The following is a 27,585-nucleotide window of genomic DNA, read 5'->3' as shown; positions in this document are numbered from 1 at the left end:
AATGACACTTAAAGGGTTGATGGTGGATATGTAATGGCAAGCATTTAAAGATTGCATGGATGAACTACAATTGTTCATCCCAGTTTGGCAAAAGAATATATCAGGGAAGGTAGATCACCCATGGCTGACAAGGGAAATTAGGGATAGTATCAATTCCAAAGAAGAAGCATACGAATTAGCCAGAAAAAGTGGCTTACCTGAGGACTGGGAGAAATTCAGAGCCCAGCAAAGGAGGACAAAGAGCTTAATTAGCAAAGGGAGGAAAGATTATGAAAGAAAACTGGCAGGGAACATAAAAATGACTGTAAAAGCTTTTATAGATATGTGAAAAGAAAAAGATTGGTTAAGACAAATGTAGGTCCCCTACAGACAGAAACAGGTGAATTGATTATGGGGAGCAAGGACATGGCAGACCAATTGAATAACTACTTTGGTTCTGTCTTCACTATGGAGGACATAAATAATCTTCCGGAAGTAGTAGGGGACAGAGGGTCCAGTGAGATGGAGGAACTGAGGGAAATACATGTTAGTAGGGAAGTGGTGTTAGGTAAATTGAAGGGATTAAAGGCAGATAAATCCCCAGGGCCAGATGGTCTGCATCCCAGAGGCTTAAGGAAGTAGCCCAAGAAATAGTGGATGCAGGAGTGATAATTTTTCAAAACTCTTTAGATTCTGGACTAGTTCCTGAGGATTGCAGGATGGCTAATGTAACACCACTTTTTAAAAAAGGAGGGAGAGAGAAACCAGGGAATTATAGACTTGTTAGCTTAACATCGGTGGTGGGGAAAATGCTAGAGTCAGTTATCAAAGATGTGATAACAGCACATTTGGAAAGCGGTGAAATCATCGGACAAAGTCAGCATGGATTTGTGAAAGGAAAATCATGTCTGACGAATCTCATAGAATTTTTTGAGGATGTAACTAGTAGAGTGGATAGGGCAGAACCAGTGGATGTGGTATATTTGGATTTTCAAAAGGCTTTTGACAAGGTCCCACACAGGAGATTAGTGTGCAAACTAAAAGCACATGGTATTGGGTGTAAGGTATTGATGAGGATAGAGAATTGATTGGCAGACGGGAAGCAAAGAGTGGGAATAAACGGGACCCTTTCAGAATGGCAGGCAGTGACTAGTGGGGTACCACAAGGCTCAGTGCTGGGACCCCAGTTGTTTACAATATATATTAATGACTTAGACGAGGGAATTAAATGCAGCATCTCTAAGTTTGCAGATGACACGAAGCTGGGCGGCAGTGTTAGCTGTGAGGAGGATGCTAAGAGGATGCAGGGTGACTTGGATAGATTAGGTGAGTGGGCAAATTCATGGCAGGTGCAATTTAATGTGGATAAATGTGAGGTTATCCACTTTGGTGGCAGAAACAGGAAAACAGATTATTATTTGAATGGTGGCCGATTAGGATAAGGGGAGGTGCAACGAGACCTGGGTGTCATTATACACCAGTCGTTGAAAGTGGGCATGCAGGTACAGCAGGCGGTGAAAAAGGCAAATGGTATGCTGGCATTCATAGCAAGAGGATTCGAGTACAGGAGCAGGGAGATACTACTGCAGTTGTACAAGGCCTTGGTGAGACCACACCCGGAGTATTGTGTGCAGTTTTGGTCCCCTAATCTGAGGAAAGACATTCTTGCCATAGAGGGAGTACAAAGAAGGTTCACCAGATTGATTCCTGGGATGGCAGGACTTTTATATGATGAAAGACTGGATCGACTAGGCTTATATTCGTTGGAATTTAGAAGATTGAGGGGGGATCTTATTGAAACGTATAAGATCCTAAAGGGATTGGACAGGCTAGATGCAGGAAGATTGTTCCCGATGTTGGGGAATTCCAGAATGAGGGGTCACAGTCTGAGGATAAAGGGGAAGCCTTTTAGGACCGAGATGAGGAAAAACTTCTTCACACAGAGAGTGGTGAATCTGTGGAATTCTCTGCCACAGGAAACAGCTGAGGCTAGTTCATTGGCTATATTTAAGAGGGAGTTAGATATGGCCCTTGTGGCTATGGGGGTCAGGGGGTATGGAGGGAAGGCTGGTACAGGGTTCTGAGTTGGATGATCAGCCATGACCATACTAAATGGCGGTGCAGGCTCGAAAGGCCGAATGGCCTACTCTTGCACCTATTTTCTATGTTTCTATGTTTCTATGTTATGATTGCACTGCTCCTGGGAAACGCTGTCTCATTCTGCCCTGCAGAGCTGATGTATGGTTAGAACGACAATAAAGTTTTTTGAATCTTGAATCTTGAATATCTGCCTCCACTACTGTCGCCGGCAGCCCATTCCACGCACTCACCACCCCCTGCGTAAAAAGCTTACCCCTGACTCCTCCTCTGTAGCTACTCCCAAGTACCTTAAAACTGTGCCCTCTCGTGCTAGCCATTTCAGCCCTCGGGAAAGCCTCTGACTATCCACATGATCAATGCCTCTCATCATCTTATACACCTCCATCAGGTCACCTCTCAGGCTCCGTCGCCCCAAGGAGAAAAGGCCGAGTTCACTCAACCTATCCTCATAAGGCATGCGCCCCAATTAAGGTAACATCCTTGTAAATCTCCTATGCACCCTTTCTATGGTTTCCACATCCTTCCTGTTGTATGGTGACCAGAACTGAGCACAGTACTCCAAGTTGGCTCTGACCAGGATCCTATATAGATGCAACATTTACCTCTCGGCTCCTATACTCCATACCATGATTGATAAAGCCAATGCACCATATGCCTTCTTAACCACAGAGTCAACCCGCGCAGCAGCTTTGAGTGTCCTATGGACTTGGACCCCAAGATCTCTCTGATCCTCCACAAGGCCAAGAGTCTTACCATTAATATTATATTCTGCCATCATATTTGACCTACCAAAATGAACCACTTCACACTTATCTGGATTGAACTCCATCTGCCACTACTCAGCCCAGTTTTACATCCTATCAATGACCCACTGTAACCTCTGACAACCCTCCATTCTATCCACAACACCTCCTACCTTCGTGTCATCAGCAAATTTATTAACCCATCCCTCCACTTTCTCATCCAGGTTGGTTATAAAAGTCACGAAGAGTAAGGGTCCCAGAACAGATCCCTGAGGCACACCACTGGTCACCAATCTCCACACAGAATATGACCAGTCTACAACCATTCTTTGCCTTCAGTGGGCAAGCCAGTTCTGGATCCACAAAGCAAGGTCCCCTTGGATCCTATGCCTTCTTACTTTCTCAATAAGCCTTGCATGGGGTACCTTGTCAAATGCCTTGCTGAAATCCATATACACTACATCTACTGCTCTACCTTCATCAATGTGTTTAGTCACATCTTCAAAAAATTCACTCAGGCTCATAAAGCATGACCTGCCTTTGACAAAGCCATGCTGACTACTCCTATTCATATTATGCCTCTCCAAATATTCATAAATCCTGCCTCTCAGGATCTTCTCCCAATTTACCAACCACTGAAGTAAGACTCACTGGTTTATAATTTCCTGGGCTATCTCTACTCCCTTTCTTGAATAAAGGAACAACACCTGCAACCCTCCAATCCTTTGGAACCTCCCTCGTCCCCATTGATGATGCAAAGATCATCACCAGAGGCTCAGTAATCTCCTCCCTCGCCTCCCACGGGAGCCTGGGGTACATCTCATCTGGTCCCGGTGATTTATCCAACTTGATGCTTTCCAAAAGCTCCAGCACATCTTCTTTCTTAATATCTACATGCTCAAGCTTTTCAGTCCACTGTAAGTTATCCCTACAACCACTTAGGTCCTTTTCCGTAGTGAATACTGAAGTGAAGTATTCATTAAGTACCTCTGCTATTTCCTCCAGTTCTATACACACCTTTCCACTGTCACACTTGATTGGTCCTATTCTCTCACGTCTTATCCTCTTGCTCTTCACATACTTGTAGAATGCCTTGGGGTTTTCCTTAATCCCATCTGCCAAGGCCTTCTCATGGTCCCTTCTGGCTCTCCTAATTTCATTCTTAAGCTCCTTTCTGCTAGCCTCATAATCTTCTAGATCTCTTTCATTACCTAGTTTTTTGAACCTTTCATAAGCTCCTCTTTTCTTCTTGACAGATTTACAACAGCCTTTGTACACCACGGTTCCTGTACCTTACATTCCTTTCCCTGTCTCATTGGAACGTACCTATGCAGAACTTCATGCAAATATCCCCTGAACATTTGCCACATTTCTTCCATACATTTCCCTGAGAACATCTGTTTCCAATTTATGCTTCCAATTTCCCGCCTGATAGCCTCATATATCCCCCTCCTCCAATTAAACACTTTCCTAACTTGTTTGCTCCTATCCCTCTCCAATGCTTTGGGAAAGGCGATAGAATTGTGATCACTATCTCAAAAATGCTCTCCCACTGAGAGATCTGACACCTGACCAGCTTCATTTCCCAATACCAGATCAAGTACAGCTTCTCCTCTTGTAGGCTTTTCTGCATACTATGTCAAGAAACCTTCCTGAGCATACCTAACAAACTCCACCCCATCTAAACCCCTCACTCTAGGGAGATGACAATCGATATTTGGGAAATTAAAATCTCCCACCACGACTACCCTGTTATTATTACACCTTTCCAGAATCTGTCTCTCTAACTGCTCCTCGATGTCCCTGTTACTATTGGGTGGTCTATAATAAACACCCAGTAGAGTTATTAACTCCTTCCTGTTCCTAACTTCCACCCACAGAGACTCCGTAGACAACCCCTCCATGACTTCCTCCTTTTCTGCAGCTGTGACACTATCTCTGATCAGCAGTGCCACGCCCCCACCTCTTTTGCCTCCCTCCCTGTCCTTTCTGAAACATCTAAAGCCCGGCACTCTAAGTAACAATTCCTGCCCCTGAGCCATCCAACTCTCTGTAATGGCCACAACATCATAGCTTCAAGTACTGATCCATGCTCTAAGCTCATCCGCTTTGTTCATAATACTCCTTGCATTAAAATAGACCCATCTCAAACCATCAGTCTGAGCACGTCCCTTCTCGATCACCTGCCTATCCTCCCTCTTGCACTTTCTCTAAGTTTTCTCTATTTGTGAGCCAACTGCCTCTTCCTCCGTCTCTTCAGTTCAGTTCCCACCCCCCAGTAATTTTAGTTTAAACTCCCTCCAATAGCCTTTGTAAACCTCTCCGCCAGGATATTGGTCCCCCAGGATTCAAGAGCAACCCATCCTTTTTGTACAGCCCATGCCTGCCCCGAAAGAGGTCCCAATGATCCAGAAATCTGAATCCGTGCCCTCTGCTTCAATCTCTCAGCCAGGCATTTATCTTCCATCTCATTCTATTCCTACACTCACTATCGCGTGGCACAGGCAGTAATCCCAAGATTACTACCTTTGAGATCCTGTTTGACCCCCTAACTTTAGAGTCCCCTATCACTGCTGCCATCCTCTACCTTTCCCTACCCTTCTGAGCCACAGGGCCAGACTCTGTGCCAGAGGCACAGCCACTGTTGCTTCCCCCAGGTAGGCCATTCCCCCCCCCAACAGTACTCAAGCAGGAGTACTTATTGTCAAGGGGTACAGCCACAGGGGTACTCTCTAGCATCTGACTCTTGCCCTTCCCTCTCCTTACTATTACCCACTTATCTGTCTCACAAGGCCCTGGTGTGACTACCTGCCTATGGCTCCTCTCTATCACCTCCTCAATCTCCCTGACTAGATGAAGGTCATCGAGCTGCATCTCTAGTTTCCTAACACAGTCCCTAAGGAGCTGCAGCCTGATGTACCTGGTGCAGACGTGGCCATCCAAGAGGCTGGGAGTCTCCAGGACTTCCTACATCTGACACTGAGCACAGAACACAGGCCTCACACACATACTTCCTGTTTGTATTCCACACAGTTAACCTACCTGGCCTCAACTCATTATCGCCAAAACCTATTGAGCCAAAGCCTTCCCATTCTGTCTCCCTCTACTCTGATGCCTGCTCGATAGACCTGTCTCCTTTTAAACTCTTCTCCCTGTTCTAACGGCTGCTGTCCACATGCTTGCACAGACATACCCTGATCAAACTGCTGAAGGCTTTTTTACTCAGGTTCCTAAATTTTCATCTTTGTTCTTGGATCAATGCCTAAATACATATCTGTCTCAAATGATACCCTGAATTAGCTGCTGTAGTTTGGAGAGGGAGAAGCGAAAATCAGATGTATTGCTATTACAGTGGAGTAAAGGTAACTACAGAAACATAAAAGGTAAAAGAAGAACTGGTCAAGGTTAATTGGAAGAGATGACAGAGAGCAGCAATGGCTTGAGTTCCTAGGAGTAATTTGGATGACCCAGAATCAGTTCATCCCAAGGAAGAGGAAGCATTCTAAAGAGAGAATAAGGCAAATGTGGTTGACAATGGAAGTCAATGACGGCATAAAGACAAGAGCTGGCAAAAACAAAAATATTGAATTATGAAAGGAAGCTGGTGACTAATATCAGAGAAGATGCTAAAAGCTTTTTTAAATATATAAAGGGTAAAAGGGAGTCGAGGGTAGATATAGAACTAATAGAAAATGACATTGGAGATATTATAATGATAGACACAGAGATAGCAGAGGAACTGAAAGCATATTTTGCATCAGTCTTCACAGTGGAAGACATCTGCAGTATACCAGACATTCAAGAGTGTCAGGGAAGTGAAGTATATGCAGTGAAAATTGCAACTGACCAGGTGCTCAGGAGCTTAATAGTCTGAGGGTGGATAAATCTCCTGGATCTGATGGAATGTACCCTCAGATTCTGAAAGAAGTAGCTGGAGAGATTGCGGAGGCATTAACAATGATCTTTCAGGAATCGATAGATTCTGGCATTCTACCAGATGACTGGAAAATTGCAAATGTTACTCTGCTATTTAAGAAGGATGGGAGGCAACAGAAAGGAAACTATAGGTCTGTTAGCCTGAAATCAATGGTTGGGAAGTTGCTGGAATTAATTGTCAGGGATGAGATTATGGAGTACCTGGAGGCACATGACAAGACAGGCCAAAGCCAGCATGGTTTCCTTCAAGGAAGATCCTGCCTGATAAACCCACTGCAATTTTTTGAAGAAATTACAAGCAGGGTAGACAAAGGAGATGCAGTAGATGTGGTGTATTTGGATTTTCAAAAGGCCTGTGACAAGGTGCCGCACATGAGGCAGCTTAGCAAGATAAGAGCCTATGGGATAACATGGGTGGATCATTGGCTGATGAACAGAAAACAGAGAGTGGGAATAAAGGGATCCTATTCTGGCTGGCTGCAGGTTACCAGTGGGTCAGTGTTGGGACCACTGCTTTTTACGATGTATGACAATGATTTGGACTATGGGATTAATGAATCTGTGTCAAAATTTGCTGATAATACAAAGATAAGTGGAGGAGCGGGTACTGTTGAGGAAACAGAGAGCCTGCAGAAAAACTTAGATAGTTTCGGGGAATGGGCAAAGATGTGGCAAAGGAAATACAATGTTGGAAAGTGTATGGTCATGCACTTTGGTGGAAGAAGTAAACGGGCAGACTATTATTTAGATGGGTGAGAATTCAAAATGCAGAGATGCAAAGGGACTTGGAGTCCTTGTGCAAGAAACCCTAAAGGTTAAACTCCAGGTTGAGTCAGTGGTGAAGAATACGGATGCAATGTTGCCATTCATTTCTAGAAGTATAGAATATAAGAGCAGGGAGTGATGTTGGGCCTCTATAAGGCACTTGGTAGACCACACTTGGAGTATTGCGTGGAGTTTTGGGCTCCTTATTTTAGAAAAGATATACTGACATTGGAGACGGTTCAGAGAAGATTCATGAGAATGATTCCAGAAATGAAAGGGTTACCGTATGAGGAATGTCTGGCAGCTCTTAGGCTGTATTCCCTGGAGTTCAGGAGAATGAGGTGGGATTTCATAGAAACATTCTGAATGTTAAAAAGCCTGAACAGATTAGATATGGCAAAGTTATTTCCTATGGTAGGGGAGTCTAGGACAAAAAGGCACAACTTCAGGGCTGAAGGATGTCAATTTAGAACAGAAATTACTTTAGTCAGACCATGGTAAATCTGTGGAATTTGTTGCCACAAGAGGCTATGGAGGCCAAGTCATTGGGTGTACTTAAGGCAGAGATAGATAGGTTCTTGATTAGCATCAAAGCGTATGGGGAGAAGGCAGGGGAATGGGGATGACTGGAAGAATTGGATCAGCCCACGATTGAATGACGGAGCAGACTCGATGGGCCAAATGGCCTACCTCTGCTCCTATATCCCGTGGTCTTATAGTCTTAAAATATGGGAAAAGTCACTGGAAAGCTGGAGGATTGGGAAGTTTTTAAAAAAACAATAGAAGACAACTGAAAAAAACAATAAAGAGAGAAAAGATAAATATAAAAGGAGGCTTCGGCTCTATGTAAAGCATCTGTTAAGGTTTCCTTTTTGTTTTTTTTTAATCCCTCTCTTACTGTACTAATATAAGTGGTTGTGGTGTGTTCTTCGTGCCAGATGTTGGAGAACTGGGAGACCCAGAGTCTCCTGGGGAGATACATCTGCATGTAGTGCTTCTGACTGTAGCTTCTTGAAGACCATGTTATGGATCTGAAGCAGCAACTGGATGACCTTCGGCTTGTACGGGAGAGTGAGGAGATAATTGATCAAAGTTACAGGGAAGTAGTCATCCCGAAGTTGCAGGAGGTGAGTAGCTGGGTGACTGTCAGGAGAAATGGAAATAGGCAGTTAGGGCAGGGTATCCCTGTGGCTATTCCCTTCAAAAACAAATATACAGCTTTGGATACTTCTGTGGGGGATGACTTCCTGGGAGACTGGCGACCAGGTTACAGGCACTGAGCAGGGGTCTGTTGTGCGAAAGGGAAAGAGAGAGAAGAAGGGATTGGTAGTGGCAGGGGATTCAATAGTGAGGGGAACAGACAGGAGATTCTGTGGATGTGAACGGGACACCCAGATGGTATGTTACCTCCCAGATGCCAGGGTCAGGGATGTCTCAGATCACATCTACAACATTTTGGAGAGAGAAGGGGAGCGGCCAGATGTCTTGGTACATACTGGTATCAATGACATAGGAAGGAAAAGCATTGAGGTCCTGAAAAGAGAATTTAGAGAGTTAGGTAGAAAGCTGATTTCTGGATTGCTGCCTGTGCCAAATGCTAGTGAGGGTAGAAACAGGATGATCTGGCAAATAAATATGTGGCTGAGAAGCTACTGCAGGGGACAGGGCTTCAGGTTCATGGATCATTGGGATCTCTTCAGGGGCAGGTATGACCTGTTCAAAGGTGACGGGTTGCACCTGAACCCGAGGGGGATCAGGTTTGTTAGAGCTGTTGGGGAGGGTTTAAACTAACTTAGCAGGGGGATGGGAACCAGAGTGAAGAGACTCAGGATAGGATGGATGGTAAAAAAAGTAAAGAAGGCATGCAGTCAGACTGTCAGGAAGGGCGGGTAGGTGATGGGATTTAGTTGCAGCCAACAGGCTGAGTGTCAAAACATTAAGGATGTAGAATCAGAAAGCATGACAAAAGGGAAGTAACCACCCAGAATCCCCTGGGAAAAGAAAGAAATGACGCAGTTAAAAAGAAAGTTTAGCAGCCATATTAAGAAATCGAAAGTAAACTTTTCTGCCCAAATAGGGCACAGAAAAGTTAAAACCAACCAATTCACAGCCTCCGATCAACGGAGAAAATTAAAAAAAGGCAATTAAGATGTTGAAGATGAAAGTTGATCCAGATAACTCTGGGCATCCGATGGAGAATCAAAAAAACGAAGAGCTCCATCTAACATGCGAATCCTTAGACGTGCAGGGTACAGCAGCGCTGGTCTTAAATCCATCTTATAGAATTCCGACATCACGGATCTGTAACGGACCCGTTGGTCCCAGATTGGTTTACTGAAATCTTCCACGAATCGGAACTTAAGATCCGAAAAATCAATGAAACCTTTAGATCGAGCGAATCGAAACAGTCTCTCCTTATCTTGAAAGTAATGAAAACGTAAGATAACATGCCTAGGTCTATCTGACCTAGACGAGTATGATGGGATTCTGTGAACACGATCCAGTAGCGGTGGTTGGTCAGGAAATACAGTAGGGAATGCATCTTTTAAAAGTTGGGAGAAATATTTCATAGGGTTGTTAGCTTCCACGGCTTCCCTGACGCCAATCATTCGTAAATTCTGCCGTCGCATTCTAGATTCCAAGTCAGAGTTTTTAAAAGTCAAAAAGTATTTCCTGTGCGGCCTTAAATTTTGTAGTTTTTTTTAAATTTTATTCTGTTTTGCTTTTTATAATCATTTTATGTTAATAATCCTATTTTTTTTGTTGCTGTGTCTATTCATGAGTTTGAGGTTTATTGTGGTTTTTTTTAATATATACTTTCCGGCTTTTGTTCTGTTCTGTGTGTATTTTAATTGAGCTAACTTTTTTTTACTTATTTTTTACTGTTTTACAATTAGCTGATCCTTTTCATATTTATACCTTTTTTTTAGGGAGCGTATACCGGAAGTCATGGGGGTAGTTTTAGCGCTTGCTTCTTTCTGGCGGGTCTGCTTTAGATTTCGCCTTGGGGTCCTGGGGTGGGGGGCGGTGGGAGGGGCTTCACGTTTTAGTTTGTTTCTCTTTGGGCTATATACATTATTGAAGTATTGGTTACGTCCTTTTCCCCGGTATCTTTTGTATGTTCTGTTTCCTCTCCGGGTCTGTGGGTCGCGCCTATTGTCAATCCTCCTTGTTATGGGTTGACTTTAGGATTTATGGAGTCTATTATTAATTTTGTCTCCTGGAATACTAATGGTCTTAATCATCCTATTAAAAGGAAAAAAGTTTTTAAAGTGTTCCGGAGACTTAAAGCACAAATTTTATTTTTACAAGAGACCCATGTACGGAGGGGGGACAGACTACGTTTTTTCAAATTTTGGAAGGGACAACAATTTCATTCGAACTCCAATGCTAAGATTCGAGGCGTCTCTATCTTTATAGACTCCTCAGTTACTTTTATACAACAGGATATTATCTCTGATCCGAATGGTAGATTTTTATTGGTTAGTGGTTTATTATTTAATAAAAAAGTAGTTTTGGTTAATGTTTATGCTCCTAATATGGATTGTCCGGAATTTTATAAATCATTGTTTGATCAGTTTCCGAATTTGAACGAGTTTTCATTGATTTGGGGCGGAGATCTTAATACCTGTTTATCTCCAGCTTTGGACCGTTCGGCTCCTTTACGGACTTTACCTAATAAATCTGCAAATTTGATTAATTTTTTCCTTTCTGATTCTGGGTCGACGGACATTTGGCGTTTTCTGCATCCTCAGGAAAAAGATTTTTCCTTCTTTTCACATGTTCATCATTCCTATTCAAGAATTGATTATTTTTTCATTGATTCTCGTCTCATTTCTTCAGTGATTAAATGTGATTATGATTCTATAACCATTTCGGATCATGCTCCACTTAAGCTTTCTATTAAAATTATGGCCAATATACCAAACAATAGACAATGGCGTTTTAATTCGCTGTTGCTTCAGGACTCGGACTTTGTTAATTTTATGAATGAACAGATTGAGCTTTTTTTTACAATTAACCATACAGAAGATATTTCGGTTAACACTCTTTGGGACACTTTTAAAGCCTATATTCGGGGTCAGATTATTTCGTATTCCGTTGCTTTGAGGAAGAAACAGAAGCAGGAGGAGATGGTAATTGTGGACAAGATTAAAGAAATTGATAAGAAATATGTTATGGCTCCTTCTGAGGAGCTATACAAACAAAGAACTGAACTTCAAATGGAACACAGTTTACTACTCTCGTCCTCGATTGTAAACCAATTAAAGAAAACAAGAAGTGATTTTTATGTTCACAGTGATAAAATTGGCAAGCTGCTGGCTAATCAATTGAAATCTAATTATGTTAAATCTCAAATCAATCAGATTTATAACCAAAATGATCGATTGATATTGGATCATGTGGGGATTAATCAAACCTTTTGTGATTTTTATTCTTCTTTATACCAATCAGAGTCTCCTCGAGATTCTAAATATATGAATGATTTTTTAGATAAGTTAGACTTCCCTCTGATTTCACAGGATATGTCTTCTTTATTAGATACTTCCATTACAATGGATGAGATTAAGAATGTTATTTTTTCTATGAATCTGGGGAAAGCTCCTGGCCCTGATGGGTTTACCGTTGAATTTTATAAATGTTTTGCTTCTTTATTGATTCCTTGGCTCTATAAGGTTTTTGAGGCTTCTTTGAAACTTGGTAAACTTCCGGAATCTTTTAATAGAGCATCAATTTCTTTAATACTAAAGAAGGATAAAGACCCTGCTCAATGTGCATCTTATAGACCAATATCTTTATTAAATGTTGATTCTAAAGTTTTTTCTAAGTTATTAGCAAATAGACTAGAAAAAGTACTTCCTTCTATTATTTCGGAAGACCAAACGGGTTTTATTAAAGGTCGTTACTCTTTTTATAATATTCGTACATTGTTAAATATCGTTTATACTCCCTCACAAAATGTTCCTGAGTGTGTTATTTCTTTAGATGCCGAGAAAGCTTTTGATAGAGTAGAATGGCCTTATTTATTTAAGGTGCTTGAAATGTTTAATTTTAGCTTGAAATTTATATCCTGGATTAAACTGTTATATTATTCCCCTGTAGCCTCGGTTCGTACTAACTCCTTAAACTCACCTTTTTTTCCTCTCTTTCGTGGTACTCGACAAGGCTGTCCTCTTAGTCCCCTATTATTTGATATTGCATTAGAACCTCTTGCAATTGCTATTCGAGAATCTTTAAATATTACTGGGATAACTCGGGGATTAAAGTCCCATAAATTATCACTCTATGCTGATGATTTACTTTTATATATTTCTAATCCTGAGAGATCCATTCCTGCTGTTTTAGAGTTATTAGCACAATTTGGTCTTTTCTCAGGTTATAAATTAAATCTTAGTAAGAGTGAACTTTTTCCGATTAATAAACATCTTCCCTTATATTATAAATTTCCATTTAAATTGATTAATAATTACTTTTCATATCTTGGGATTAAAATTACTTGTAAACATAAAGATTTATTTAAGACTAACTTTTTACCATTAATAGACCATATTACTCAACTTTCATCTAAATGGTTTCCCTTATATTTAACTTTGATTGGTCGTATTAATGCAGTTAAGATGTTTTTTTTGCCAAAATTTTTATATGTGTTTCAGGCATTACCAATTTTCGTTCCTAAATCTTTTTTTGATAAAGTTGACTCTAAAATTTCTTCATTTATTTGGCAGAACAAGAATCCGAGACTGGGTAAAATACATTTACAGAAAGCTAAGAGAGATGGAGGTTTAGCATTACCTAACTTTAGATTTTATTATTGGGCTATTAATATTCGACATATGAAATTTTGGTTACTTGATCGGGACATACTATTTATTCCTAAATGGGTAGCATTGGAATTACAATCTGTTCAGGGTTATACACTTGGTTCTATTTTAGGTTCCTCTCTTCCTTTTGATTCGAAACGTCTTAAGCAGGTCTCTAACCCGATAGTTAAATATGCTTTGCGCATTTGGTTTCAATTCAGAAAATTTTTTGATCTTAATCAATTCGGGTTAGCGATTCCTATTTTAGGTAACATATTTTTTCCTCCCTCTTTTACGGATCGCGCTTTTCAAACTTGGAAGACTAAGGGTATTTTACGGTTTTTGGATTTATTTTTAGATGGTTCCCTTATGTCTTTTGAACAATTATCTAACAAATATAACTTATCAAGAATACATTTTTTTAGATATTTACAAGTTAGAAATTTCCTAAGTACTATACTTATTTCCTTTCCAATGCTTCCTCCTATATATATTTTAGATTCGATAATTAACCTTAATCCATGTCAGAAAGGTGCATCGGCTATGATTTATAATATTATTATGAAACTTAGGAAAGCTCCATTTGATAAGATTAGGGTAGATTGGGAACAGGAATTGGGGCTTACCATTTCTGTGGATGATTGGGGGCAGATTTTACAATTAGTTAATACTTCCTCTATTTGTGCTAAACATTCCCTAATTCAATTTAAAGTGGTTCATAGAGCACATATGTCCAAAGATAAGTTAGCGCGTTTTTACTCGCATATTAATCCTTTCTGTGATAGATGTTCGGGGCAGATAGCCTCTTTAACTCATATGTTTTGGTCTTGCCCTACTTTGGAAACTTTTTGGAGAGATATTTTCAATATTATTTCTAAGGTATTAAATATAGATATCTCTCCTCACCCTATTACTGCTATCTTTGGACTACCTAAAATTTCTAGTAATCTTTCCCCTTCAGCCCGTAGAATGATTGCATTTCTTACTTTAATGGCGAAAAGATGTATTTTACAACATTGGAAAGAGCTTAATGCTCCAACTACCTTTTTTTGGTTTTCTCAGACGATTTTATGTTTGAATCTGGAGAAAATTAGAAGTAACCTTTATGATTCTTCATTTAAATTTGAACAGATTTGGGGACCTTTTATTCGATATTTTCATTTAATGTAATATTTACCCTTCTTGTTTTCTCTTCACTGTTTTAATGGAGGTCGGGATTGAGGACGTGATTTTAAGTTTAACTCTGTTTGGTTTCAAGTTAGCCCATTGCTTTGCTTTGCTTTTAGTTAGTTGCACGGTGGGTTTTTTTTTGGGGTTTTTTTTTTCTTTTTTTCCATTGATATATATAAAATCTAGTATACTATTATGTTATCTTGGTTTCTTATGCTTAAATTACATTGTTTGTAGTATTTTCTTTTTGGTATTGTTATCTTTTGGAATTTTATTATACTTTAACATTGTATTAATGTTTATATGGCTTACCTTTTTTGTATACTTACTCAATAAAAAGATTTAAAAAGAAAGAAAGCATAGCAAATACGGTAGTCAAGATGTTGTATTTAAATGTGTGTAGTATAAGAAATAAGGTGGATGATCTTGTTGCACTATTATAGATTGCCAGGTATGATGTTGTGGCCATCACTGAATCGTGGCTGAAGGATAGTTGTTGTTGGGAGCTGAATGTCCAAAGCTACACATTGTATCGGAGGGATAGGAGAGTAAGCAGAGGGTTCTACTGGTAAAGAATGTCATCAATTCAATAGAAAGATGTGACATGGGATCAGAAGATGTCCTTGTGGGTTGAGTTAAGAAACTGTAAGGGTAAAAGGACGCGGATGGCAGTTATATGCATGCCTCCAACAGTGGCTGAGAAGTGGTACACAGATTACAACAGGAAATAGAAAAAGGCGAGTCAAAAGGGCAACATTATGGTAGTCATGGGAGCTTTTAACCTGCAGGTTGATTGGGAAAATCAGGTTGGTAATGGATTTCAAGAGAGCCAGTTTGTTGAATGCCTAAGAGATAGCTTTTTAGAGCAGTTTGTCATTGAGCCTACTCGGGAATCAGCTATACTGGATTGGATGTTATGTAATGAACCGGAGGCAATTAGGGAGCTTAAGGTAAAAGAACCCTCAGGAACCAATGAGTAGATGTGGAAAGGATGTTTCCCATGGTGGGAGAGTCCAGGACAAGACGGCATAGCCTCATGATAGAGAGGCGCCCTTTCAAAACAGAGATGCAGAGAAATTTCTTTAGCCAAAGGATGGTGAATTTGTGGAATTTGTTGCCACATGTAGCTGTGGAAGCCAGGTTGTTGGGTGTATTTAAGGCAGAGATTGATAGGTTCTTGATTGGACAGGGTGTCAAAGGTTACGGGGAGAAAGCCAGGAACTGGGGTTGAGGAGGAGAAAAAAAGAGAATCAGCCATGATTGAATGGTGGAGCAGACTCGATGGGCCAGATGGCCTAATTCTGATCCTATGTCTTATGGTCTAAAAGATGACACCAGAAGTTTTCTCGATATATAAAGAATAAAAGAAAGGCAAGCGAGCATGTGGGACCGCTGGAAAATGACACTGGAGAGGTAGTAATGGGGAACAAAGAAACGACTCAAATTCAACAAGTATTTGGCGTCAGTCTTCACTGTGAAGAAAACCAGCAAAATGCAGAAATTTGAAAGTGTCAGGGGGCAGAGGTGAATGTAGTTGCTATTTCTAAAGAGAGGGTGCTTAGGTAGCTGAAAGGTCCAGAGGTAGATAAGTCACCTGGGCCAGAGGTCAACAATCCAGTGTTCTAAAAGAGGTAGCTGATGCGATTGTGGTGGCATTAGCAGTGATCTTTCAAGCATCACCGGATTCCAGAATGGACCTGGAGGAATGGAAAATTATAAATGTCATCCACTCTTTAGGAAGAGAGGGAGGCAAAAGACTGGAAATTATAGGTCAGCTAGTCTGACTTCAGTGGTTGGTAATATGCTAGAGTCCAATACAGGGAATGAGATTTTGGGTTCTTAGAGGCACATAACAAAATAGCCTGAAATCAGCATGGTTTCAATAAAATAATAACTTGTCTGACAAATCTGTTGGAATTCTGTGAGGAAATAGCAAGCAGAATAGACAAAGGAGAGGCAGCGGATATTGTTCACCTGGATTTTCAGAGGGCCTTTAATAAGGTGCTGCACATGAGGCTGCTAAACAAGATCGAAGTCCGTGGTGTTACAGGATAGAAGACTAGCTGACTGGCAGAAGGCAAAGAGTGGGAATAAAGGGACCATTTTCTGGTCAGCTGCTGGTGACTCGTGGTGTTCCACAGTGGTTGATATTGTGTCTGGTATACTTTTCATGTCAAATGTTAATAATCTGGATGATGGATTTGATGCTTTTGTAGCCCAATTTGCAGTCACTACAAAGATAGATGGAGGGACAGTTAGTGTTGTGGAATTAGGGAGTTTGCAGAAGGGTGTGTACAGATTAGGTGAATGTGTCAGATGGAATACAGCATAGAGATGTGTGTGGTCAAGCATTTTCGTGGAAGGAATAAAGACATAGACTATTGCCTAAACAGGGAGTGAACTCAGAATTCAGATGTGCAAAGGGACTTGGGAATCCTAATGCAGAATTCCCTAAACGTTCACTTGTACATCCTGTCTGTAGAAAGGACAGCCCATGCAATGTCAGCATTCAATTGTAGAGGACACAAACATATAGGCAAGGGTGTAATGCTGAAACTTTAGACGGCATTGTCCAGACCATGTTTAGAGTACTGCGAGCAATTTTGGGCCCCACACCTGAGGAAGGATGTAGTGGTATTAGAGAGAGTCCAGAAGAGGTTTACAAGACGATCCTGGGAATGAAAGGGCGAACATATAAGGAGCGTTTGATGGCTCTAGGCCCGGCTGCACTCACTCGGGTTTAGAGGGATGGAGTGGGACAGCCTCACTGAAACCTAATTAAAATTGAAAGGCCAGTGTGGACATGAAGAGGATATTTTCAATCGTGGGAGAGTCTAGGACCAGATGGAACACCCTCAGAATAGAAGGTCGTCCCTTTAGAACAGAGATGAGGAGGAATTCCTATAGCCAGAGGGTGGTGAATCTGTGGATTTTGCAGATTTCCCAGCTGGTCCAGACCACTTTGCAAGCTTTGATATTCTTTTGAACTATCCACTACTCCTCCCCCAGTCTTCATGTCATCCACAAATTTGCCGATCCAGTTTACCACGCTATCATCTGAATCATTAATTTGGATGATATACACGAATAGACCCAGCACCAATACCTGCGGCATACCACTAGTCACAGGCCTCCATTCAGAGAGACGACTTTCTACTACCACTCTCCTGCTAAGACAAAGGTGAATCTAATTGACCGTTCTATCCTGAATGCCAAGGAACTTAGCATTCTGAACCAGCCTCCCATGAGGGACTTCGTTAAAGGCCTTGCTAAAGTCCATGCAGACAACATCCGCCATCTTCCCTACATCAACTTTCCTGGTAGTAACACGTGAATTCAGTTCAAAACTAAAATAAAATATCACACTCCAGGAGTCAAAGCTCCAACACAAACTGTCAATAAATTGAACCAAAAACAAACAAGAAAATCATTTCAGAGGAGTCTAAGTCTGACTTCAAACCTGACGTCATCAAATTGTAGGAGCAGATGACATCTGTGTGACCCAGGAGAGCTCAGCAGAGCTGGGGAGAATCCAATGAGTACAGCAGCTATAAAAGGCCAGCAGAGGACAATCATACCATCTCCTAGACAGCAGAGACAAATACTCTTTTATCACACTTAACATTTCATTTCATCTTTCTCCTTCTCCCATATCCAGCTGTTTTTCTCTTACCTTATCCAACTGTATGAGCTTCCCCTGTATTTGCACATAGCTTTCTTCTCCTCCACAGCAAGGAAATGGCTGAGAAATCTATCTCTACAAAAAGTGGCTTTAAAAGGAAAATACATGAAAAAAAAATGCATGCTTATATTTAACTTGTCACTGCCAAGTTCCATAAATGGTCTGTGCTGTGCTCCAGAAAATACAAGAAGTTAAATTTGAACAAAAAGGTAAAATGATACAACTAACAAATGCATTGAATGACACAAATTAATGTCTTTATTTGAAAATCTCATTTTAATACTGACACTGACACTTACTTTTTAATGGGAGAAGATATGTTCCTTCCCATTGAAAGAACATGTACAGGAATTTAGCACTTTCTAATATCAAAAGAGCTTGTAAGGATCTGGCAAAAGACCCTGTTAATTGACTAGGGCTGCAATGGAATCATTAAATTTTGGAACAAAAGGTGCCCATGTCAACTCTTTCAAAGAACTGTCCGGTGAAATCCAGCCTTTCTGTATACTGCTTGCTTCTTCTATGCAAGTAGATCCGATGGATCTAATTCCCTTTCACCTCCTCCCGTCCAGTCATCCAGAGGCTCCAGACACTCATGTTGAGGCTGTGATATAGCTGTACATTTTTCAATTCACCAAACTCCACTTGTTGCTCAAAGTTCAGTATCTTCGGTGTTGGGAGACCAACACAGAGTTTTGGAATGCCTCCACTCATTCTGAAAGCCTAGCACCGATCTTCCAGAGGTGTCACTAAATATCCACCACCATCTGTTTTCTCTGCCTATGGCCTCCTATAGCGTAACCTCAATGAACAACACTTCACACTTTGATTAAACTAACTTGACTGGGCACCGATTCAAAAGAATATAGAACAGTAAAGCACAGAAATAGGCCCTATGGCCCACAATGTTGTGCCAAGCTAAAGAAATTAGGAACCAAATGCCCACTGAACTAATCCCTTTTGTTGGCACAATGTTCGTATCCTTCTATTTCATGCACATTCATGTTTGCCTCCACCACCACCCCAGGTAGTGCATTTTGGGTACCCACAATTCTCTGTGTAAAAAAAAACCTGCCCCAGCCCATCTCCTCTGAACTACTTCCTCTTACTTAAATGTACCCCTTTTGGTATTAGACATTTCAACCCTGGGAAAGAGATACTGATGTCTACTCCATTGATAAATCTAGTCTAGTTCAAGCTTAATTGTTGTTCAACCATATGCATGAACATAGCCAAAGAAAACAGTGTTTCTCTGGCACGAAGGTGCAAAACACAATACCAACAGTCACGCACAACACAGCGCAGCACATATAACAACAGCAGAAAAGCCCAGAACTAAATAATATAGCCCAAGTCAAGAGTGTCATGGCCTGTAGAGTGATGGTACATGGGATGTTGCCCTGGAGCCACATTTTTGCAAGAACAAACCTCTATCAAATCTCCCCTCAGCCTTTGCCAGTGCAGCGAAAACAACTCAATTTGGTCCAAACTCTCCTGATAGCACATGGCCTCTAATCCAGACAGCATCTTGGGAAATACCTTCTGTACCTTCTCCAAATCTTCCACATCCTTCCCATAACTGGACAGTCAGAATGGCATGCAATGTTCCAGATGTAGCCTAATTAGAGCTGTGCAAAGTTGCAACGTAACTTCCAGACTCTTGAACTTAACTCCTCCATTAATAAAGGCAAGCATGCCATATGCCTTATTTACCACTTTATCAACCCACATCGAGCTATGGACTTGGACTCCAAGACCACTTTGCTCAGCAACGTGGTTAAGAGTCTTGCTATTTGAACTCCCAATTTGAAGCATTTCACATTTAGCCAGGTTAAACTCAATCTGCCATTTCTCCAACTACATCTGCAATTGATTGATATTCTGCTGTTTCCTTTGTCACTCTTCTATGCGATCCAGAACACCACCAATCTTCATCTCATCAGCAAAATTACTAACCATCTACACTGTTATCCAGCTCATTTAAATGCACCACAAACAGCAACGGTCCCAGTACAGTCCCCACGGATCACTAGCACAGACCTCCAGCCAGAATCAGACCCCGTTGATCACTACCCTCTATCATCTATGGGTAAGGCAAATCTGAATCCAAACATCTCATACATTATGAATCTCACGCATCATAATCTCCTGACTGAGTCTCCCATGATGAACCTTGTTAAACACCATACTAAAATCCATGTAGACAACTTCCACAACTCTAACTTCATCAATTGTTTTTGTCGCCTCCTCAAACAAACTCAATGAAGTTAGTAAGACATGAGCACAAAGGCATACTGACTATCTCTAGTTAGACCATGGCTTTCCAAATGCTCATAAATCCTACTCCTATGAATCTTCTCCAGTAACTTTCCCACCTCTGATGTGAGACTCACTGGTCTATAGTTTCCAGGATTATCCCTATTTCCCTTCATGAATAATGGAACAACATTAGCTATTCATGAGTCCTCCAGGACATCTCCTGTGGCTAGAGAGGACAGGAAGATATTGGTCAAGGCTCGGCAATCTCACCCCTTGCCTTTCTCAGTAATTTGGGGTATGTCACATCAGGCCCTAGGGAATAAACAATCTCAGCCAATGATGCTACAGTTCCCACTTACACCTCCTCTAGACCCATTTTTGTTTTGTTACTTATCCATTACTTCACAATTTTTTCTGTCTGTTATTCAATGTTAATTAATCACACCCATTCTAATCTTCGTAACCAACCACAGGCTTCCCCTTCTATTCTTTATCCTCCTCCACCCTAGCCCATGCCCCTGCACGTTCCCGAACAAACACACACACAGAGCTTCTGTATTTCCCGAACTCTTTTCACTTCTCATACTTTTTTTCCAGTTCTGATGAAACCTGAAATATTAACTTTGTGAATAAAAAAGGCCCAGTAGCACAGGTAATATTTGTGAAGATAGAAACAAAATTAAATTTACAAGCTAATAACCTTTCATAAGAAGGCTAGCAGGACTTCTTTTTTACACAAATGCTGCCTAGCCTACTGAGTATTTCCTATATTTTCTGTTTTTTGCATTAAAACACAGGCTAAAGGAACTTTTTTTGTGGTAATGTTTTTGGAACCAGGTTTCTGTCTCTTGTATAACAGTGTTTGTGTCCAAGGCCCACACTTCCATTGATTCAGGATTGTGTGAGACACAGGAAATTGATATGATACAATAAATGAAAGAAGTCAGTTCACCTTAAATTTCAATGAAAGAAGATTTGATGCAAAAGTTTTGTTTTCCTACAAGATTGTCAGTTGGGTTTAATAAATCTTCAGTGCTTATTCAGTAGATATTTAGTGTCCCAAACAAAATTCAGGTTCATAAAATTTAGCACTGCACAATGTGTAAACATCTATATTTAGTCCAATGGATTATGAAGTTCTGTTTTTCAAAATGTTTTTTTTCCAGTTATGTGAAAGAATGACAAGTATGTGTTATTTTAAGTAGGTTGTTAGTTTCAGAATTTGGTAATATGCAAGTACTGAATGTAAGCTATTCTTTAGAAAGAATGTTTAAATCATTCCACACTGTAAATAGGCCAATAAAAATTCAAAATTGGCAGATTGTTTGCAGGATGTTAATTTGAATGGACTGCTTAATTTCATTACATTTATTTGGTATAAATCACCCACCCTTGGCAAATTCAGTGCTGCCTTCTCAAATGATTTTGCTATATAAGCATACTATTGTATTCCTAAGAAAGAGTATTAGCAATTTTTTTCTACATAAAACAGCCTTTTCAGATGAATACTGATTCTCTTGAATTTATTGACTGAAACTTTAAATATTCTGAATCTGGCAAGCACCCCTTCCCTTACCTAGGGGTTATACTCATCTGCAAACGTCCCAATTAAACCACATGGCCATTCTTCAACTTCTAGTTTAATTCCCTGAAGTATTAGAAATAAAAATGTTAGTTAATTGTTATAGAACACAGGTCTTCATTCTGAAACATCATGAGGTATGGCTGCATAAAATAACAATGGCTTGGTAAACTCATTTTAATAGATTATTGTATCACTTGAAAAGTTGGAAGCTTGCTTCATCTTTAAAATTTGCCAATCATGGATAAGAAAGGTAAGATAAAGAGTTATAAAATTTTTGTTTACTTCCTGCATTTCTTTTCTTTGGACAAAATCAATTCAGATCCAACTAGACCCAATCCATACAATTGGATCTTATATTATTTCTAGTTACACAATTGTCATTTGTACTTAAAGACAGAAAACATTTCACATAGCAATTTACAGTATATAGGTACAGTACTGTGTTCTCTAGTAATAGCTATGTCATTATTTTAATTGAAAAACAGTGGTCATGATTAAAATCCTGGAGGAACTCAGCAGGTCAGGCAGCATCTATGGAAATGAATAACCAGTCTACGTTTCGGGCCAAGACCCTTCTTCAGGACTGAGAAGGAAGGGGGAAGATGCCAGAATAAAAAGGTGGGGGAAGGGGAAGGAGGCTAGCTGAAAGATGATAGGTGAAACCAGAAACGTGGGAATGGTCAAGGGCTGGAGATGAGGGAATCTAATCGGAGAGGAGAGTGGATCCCACCACCTTTTTATTCTGGTTTCTTCCCCTTCCTCCTCAATCCTGAAGAAGGGTCTCGGCCTGAAACATGGACTGGTTATTCATTTCTATAGATGCTGCCCAACCTGCTGATTCCCTGCAGCATCTTGTGGGTGTTGCTTTAGATTGCCAGCATCTTCTGGTGTATATAATGGTTAAAGCTCTCTTTTCTTGACCAGCACAACCATATCCAAAACATCCAGGCCCATTTACAAATCAGAAAGAGCTAAACGTGCATTCCTCAAAAATGAATCCATAAGTGGATTTCCATATCATTCTCAATCAGACAATTCATTTCTATTTTTTTATTCTACAAATCTAATGGGGTGGAGCTTTTCTATCTTCCACAGGTTCAACCTTTAGGGAAGTAATCTATTCCAGTCCATGATTGAAAATCCACCATCTTACCGGGATAAACTAAAACCTATGTGTAGAGCTGCATTATAAGAGTTTTAGTTTCTGTCTTCACTCAGTTTCTGGGGTGTAGTTTTGGTTAACATCCAACAAATACATCTATCACTTTAACTCTATTGGTATAGACTATGAACGCAAACTTGCGATGTGAGTGACAGAAATTTAAGTCGCTAAGCAAAATGTGTTGCGTGAATATTGCTTGCGTCTCGTGCACTTAGAACAGGTAAATAATACATTTCTGTTGATGTCACAAACAAGTATTTAATACGATATAAAGAGTAAAGTTTGAGATCTAGGAAAGTTAATTTAGTTTTGATTTGTAAATCTCTCCATCTCAGTTGTGTGCAAGAGCTATGTTTTCGCATTGAAATTAAGTAATAGCATATTGATCTATAAATTCTTAACACAGTCCAGTATCTAAAAGGAATCATTTGCTTATTTTAAGAAATGCAAATAAAAATGTTCCAATTCTGAAATCGGAAAGAAAGCACGCAGAAAACACTCAGCAGGTCAGGAGGCCTCTCAGTTCTGATGACAGGGCTTCGACCTAAAAGTGAATTCTCCATAGATGCTTCCTGAGCTGCTGAGTGTTTCGATTTCCTCTGAATGAAATATGCTGAAAATCCAGGGAGAAAAAAAGCATGAAATACTGGAAGCAATGAGCAGGTGAGGTAGATCCTGTAAGGAGAAACGAAGCTAACGTTTCAGCTCGGAAACCGCAAGGGATTTCTGCTGTTTAATTTACTGCAAATACTGCCTAACCTGCAGTTCCCGTACATGTAAAGTTTTAGGCTGTCCGACTCTAACCTAATTCGTAAAGCGTGCAAATACGTACTGGAATCTCACAAGATGGTTTCAAGACAACTGTGATTTATATTTTAAAAAACACAGGAACTAGTAGGAAATATCAGTGGAAACTTTGCAGCGTCTTTCTTTCTTTCTGTCCCGAAAACGGTGATTATTTTGTCATAACACCCTCTCCCCTCTCTTGAGCACCAGGCCGCTTTCAGTATCAGATCCAAAGAGTCTTATCTGTTTTTTGGATAGACCATTTAACCATGGAAACGCAGTAACCAGGCGAGTTGCCTCCTAATCTCACACACACACACACACACACACACCATTCCCACAAGAAAGCAAGCACGCAGATAGCAACCTGGGACAGTAGCAGCCCTTCCCTTCTTTCAGCCTTAATGCCAAGATGTTCTTGACACTGTTAAAATAAGCAGACTCAGTGGTGACCGAGAACCTGTTTGAGAAGACACAGCACATTCTCACCACACAACTGCCACCATGCGATATCGAGATAGACTATCTGGGCCATTAGTCAAGCCACATTTTTTCATATTCCAGATACAGAAAGACCACTATTTTGACTTTAGTTCTCATAATAGTTCATTAGATTATCACTCATGTCCTGAATTATACAGTACTTACAAAATCACTTGAAAGGCCACACAGTTCAGGCACTGAAAACATTTGGATTGTGCATTTCCCAACAGTCAGATTGATTTCCTATCGTCACAGTCCTCGGTGGAGCAGTGAGCCTCCCGTGTACGTGCGCTCAGTCGCGCATCTGCCTCCATTTTTGTTTAATATTTGCCCAGATTTCGAGCACTGACGCATCAGTCCAGAGGCGGTTTCTCAATTGGCATCCTCCCGTATTAGTTTTTAAGATTCGTATTTCTTTTATCTTTTAGTTCCATCAAAAATGCAACAAGATGTAATGTTGGTTCACTCTGGACAAATTCTAAAAATCTCATCTTGGAAATAGAAATTACAAATCCGCAATGCAATGTTATTATGCCAGGAATTCTAACAGAGCCTGTTTGCTTTGGAACTTGCCACTCTTTCGGGCTCTAAGTATCCAGATGCATCATAGTGCAACTTTAACACAGGATGGAGATTGATTCAGTAGACTTGTTGGATCCTCGAGAAGTGATTTATGACTCACAATTTCCTGTACTGGTTTCGGTACTTTTCCTTTAATTTAAATCCACCCGAATGTTATAAGACCGATGCAAACATACAGAATACTTCAAATTTCATTTTATCCTCAAGTGTTCCATGATTTTATACATTTACATTTTGCTCATGTACACTGTTAAGGCTCCTGTTGGTTAATGTCCTTACACGTTTATTGCCTGTATCGTGAGAATCGTGTTACCCGAAGATGTATATAGTTTAAATGTATGTATTAATGATATAATAAATACAAATAGTAATTGTGACTAATACACAGAAATTGACGTATTCTGCTGTGAATGCACTTGGGCTGCTTCAGTGGCATATCGAGTTAATTATAACCACTTTTCAACAGCCTACATTTGACTCAAGTCCATCAAACTACAGTCCATCTACATATAAGATACTTTTCAGACTTAAAAGGCTCTTCTTTGCAACAGTAGTCCTGATACCCAGCAGTCTGTCTAGTAAAAACGAGCCATTGTCTACGAGGTCGTCCTATTGTCAGGAAACTAATTCCATAAGGAAACCCATTAACCCGCCAAAACTCCTCGTTATCCTGTGGTTTTCAATCCAGGAAACCGAGCCCCGTAATTTAGTGACTTTAAACAATCACGTTTCTCAGCATTTTTTTTAACTGAACATATATAATTTTCTTTCATCATCAAAATCTAATTATGCATATTTCACATTCGGTACAATTCGAACATGTACATTTCAACACAATACCACGCATGTAATATCCGTTATTAGTACAAACATAGCCAGCCAGTAGGGTACATCTACATATCGGCACTAGTTATTTCAACAACAAGCTAAACATAAGTCATTCTAAATATTTTAGGTTTGACGTGTGATGCGTAAAGGGGAAAGGTGTTGAATGAACGTATTCCGGCCCTGGTCGTTTCCTTTCGCTTCGACATGCAGCAGTATTGGATAACAGCGTGGCAGTACTGGGCTTTGTTCTCCAATTGGTCATTTTATAACAAAACGCCCGGTGCGCTTCACCGCTGCCAAATTTCGCTAAGTGTTTCTCCTAGGTGCCGAGGAGGCGGACGCCCTGTTATTTCCTGACCCGTTGGTGTCGGGCCGATATTTGAGCCAGCAGATTACCCATGTGACGACCACAGAGAACAAGGCCAGGATGCTGGCCACCGACAGACAGATGGGGCCGACGGGCGAGGGCGAACTGTTGTAGTGATTAACGAAGATCAGGCCGGTGAAGAGCAGCACCACCATAGAGAGGAAAGAGAAGATGACGCAGACACAGCCAGCGGTCAGAGCGGCCCTCTTACAATTTTGGCAGCTCTCGTAGGGCGCCGAGGGTCCCGGGGACTGGTGGCTGCTTGCTGCCGCCGAGGGGATCGCTATCTCAGGCGGTAGAACAGGGCTGGACCGCTGCTGCTGCTGCTGATGGTGATGCTGCGAGTGATGCTGTCGCTGCTGGTTGAACCGATGTAACTGGGGCGTCGGAGGCAGCGCGTCCTGAGGAAGCGGATCGGCGCCCACGTAGAGAGGGAAAGCCTCGGTGACCTTGGTATTATTGGGCAGGTTGTGGATCCTGTAGTCAGGCACGGCTGTCTTGTGCCGGCAGATAGGGCAGGCGATTCTCCATGGCCGGTCCTCCCTGACGTGAAGTGTGGTCAGGCACTGCTCGCAAAACGTGTGCAGACACTCTAGAATCTTGGGCGCTCTTCGATCCAGGTCGAAGTAATTGTAGCAGATCTTGCACTCGTATTCCTCGTACAGGGTTGTTGCATCCGCTGCCGGTAGACTTCCCTCCGCCTCTGCCATGACATCTTAAAATAAGCGTGGGGGTAACAGGGGAGAGAACAAAAAGATAACAAATCTTGCTTTTTTAAAACCATGCACCGAAACACTCACATCAGTGGGATTGGCTCCTTTTCTCTCCCTCTCCCTCTCTCTCATTTTTTGCTGTTAGTACAACACAATCCCGTTCGTACAGCCCTGCATTTTATGCTGTCCCTTTTAATAATAAAACCAACCGCTCGGCTTTGACGCGAAGACAGGGAGGTGATGATGTAATCTGGCGGCTGCAATGCGAGATTCCTGAATCGTTCAGGCTAAGACCGGTCGCAAAGGAAGAGAATGAAAAAAAAAATCCAGATAACCTTTCTTTGTTAGTTCTGCTTTCGCTCATGCTCAAGGGCATTGAACTAATACTTGACTCGCACAAGTGGAAGAGGAATAGAGACGCAAACAAGTGAAGCACTTGAAACAGAATTCGTAATTGCATATATACTGTATATATTAGAAATACTCAGTTTGGATGGAATTTTATATCTGACCTCTGCTGGATTAAATAACAATTGGTTAAGTCAATTGGTCAACGATCTAAATTATTGCATTTTCTGATTTTGCTTCTCATCGATATAATATACAACAAAACAGTAATATGAGAATGTTGGCTGTTTTGTAAA

General features: G+C 40.9%; 1 protein-coding gene across 1 annotated transcript; it reads right to left on the bottom strand.

The window, feature by feature from the left end:
- Positions 1-24,227: 24,227 nt before the first annotated feature.
- Positions 24,228-27,383, bottom strand: LOC134344808 (E3 ubiquitin-protein ligase RNF183). Its single transcript, XM_063044914.1, has one exon. It carries the CDS (start codon positions 26,936-26,938, stop codon positions 26,168-26,170), a length of 771 nt encoding a protein of 256 aa, XP_062900984.1. The 5' UTR covers positions 26,939-27,383; the 3' UTR covers positions 24,228-26,167.
- Between the last annotated feature and the right edge of the window lie 202 nt (positions 27,384-27,585).

The sequence above is a fragment of the Mobula hypostoma genome, chromosome 4 (genome assembly GCF_963921235.1).
Source record: "Mobula hypostoma chromosome 4, sMobHyp1.1, whole genome shotgun sequence".
Lineage (NCBI taxonomy): Eukaryota > Metazoa > Chordata > Chondrichthyes > Myliobatiformes > Myliobatidae > Mobula > Mobula hypostoma.
Note: the sequence above shows the minus strand (reverse complement) of the source record. Positions and strands in the feature narration are given on the sequence as shown.

Coding starts and splice junctions, on each gene's coding strand:
- LOC134344808 (XM_063044914.1), bottom strand. CDS start 26,938: ATGGCAGAGGCGGAGGGAAGTCTACCGGCAGCGGATGCAACAACCCTG.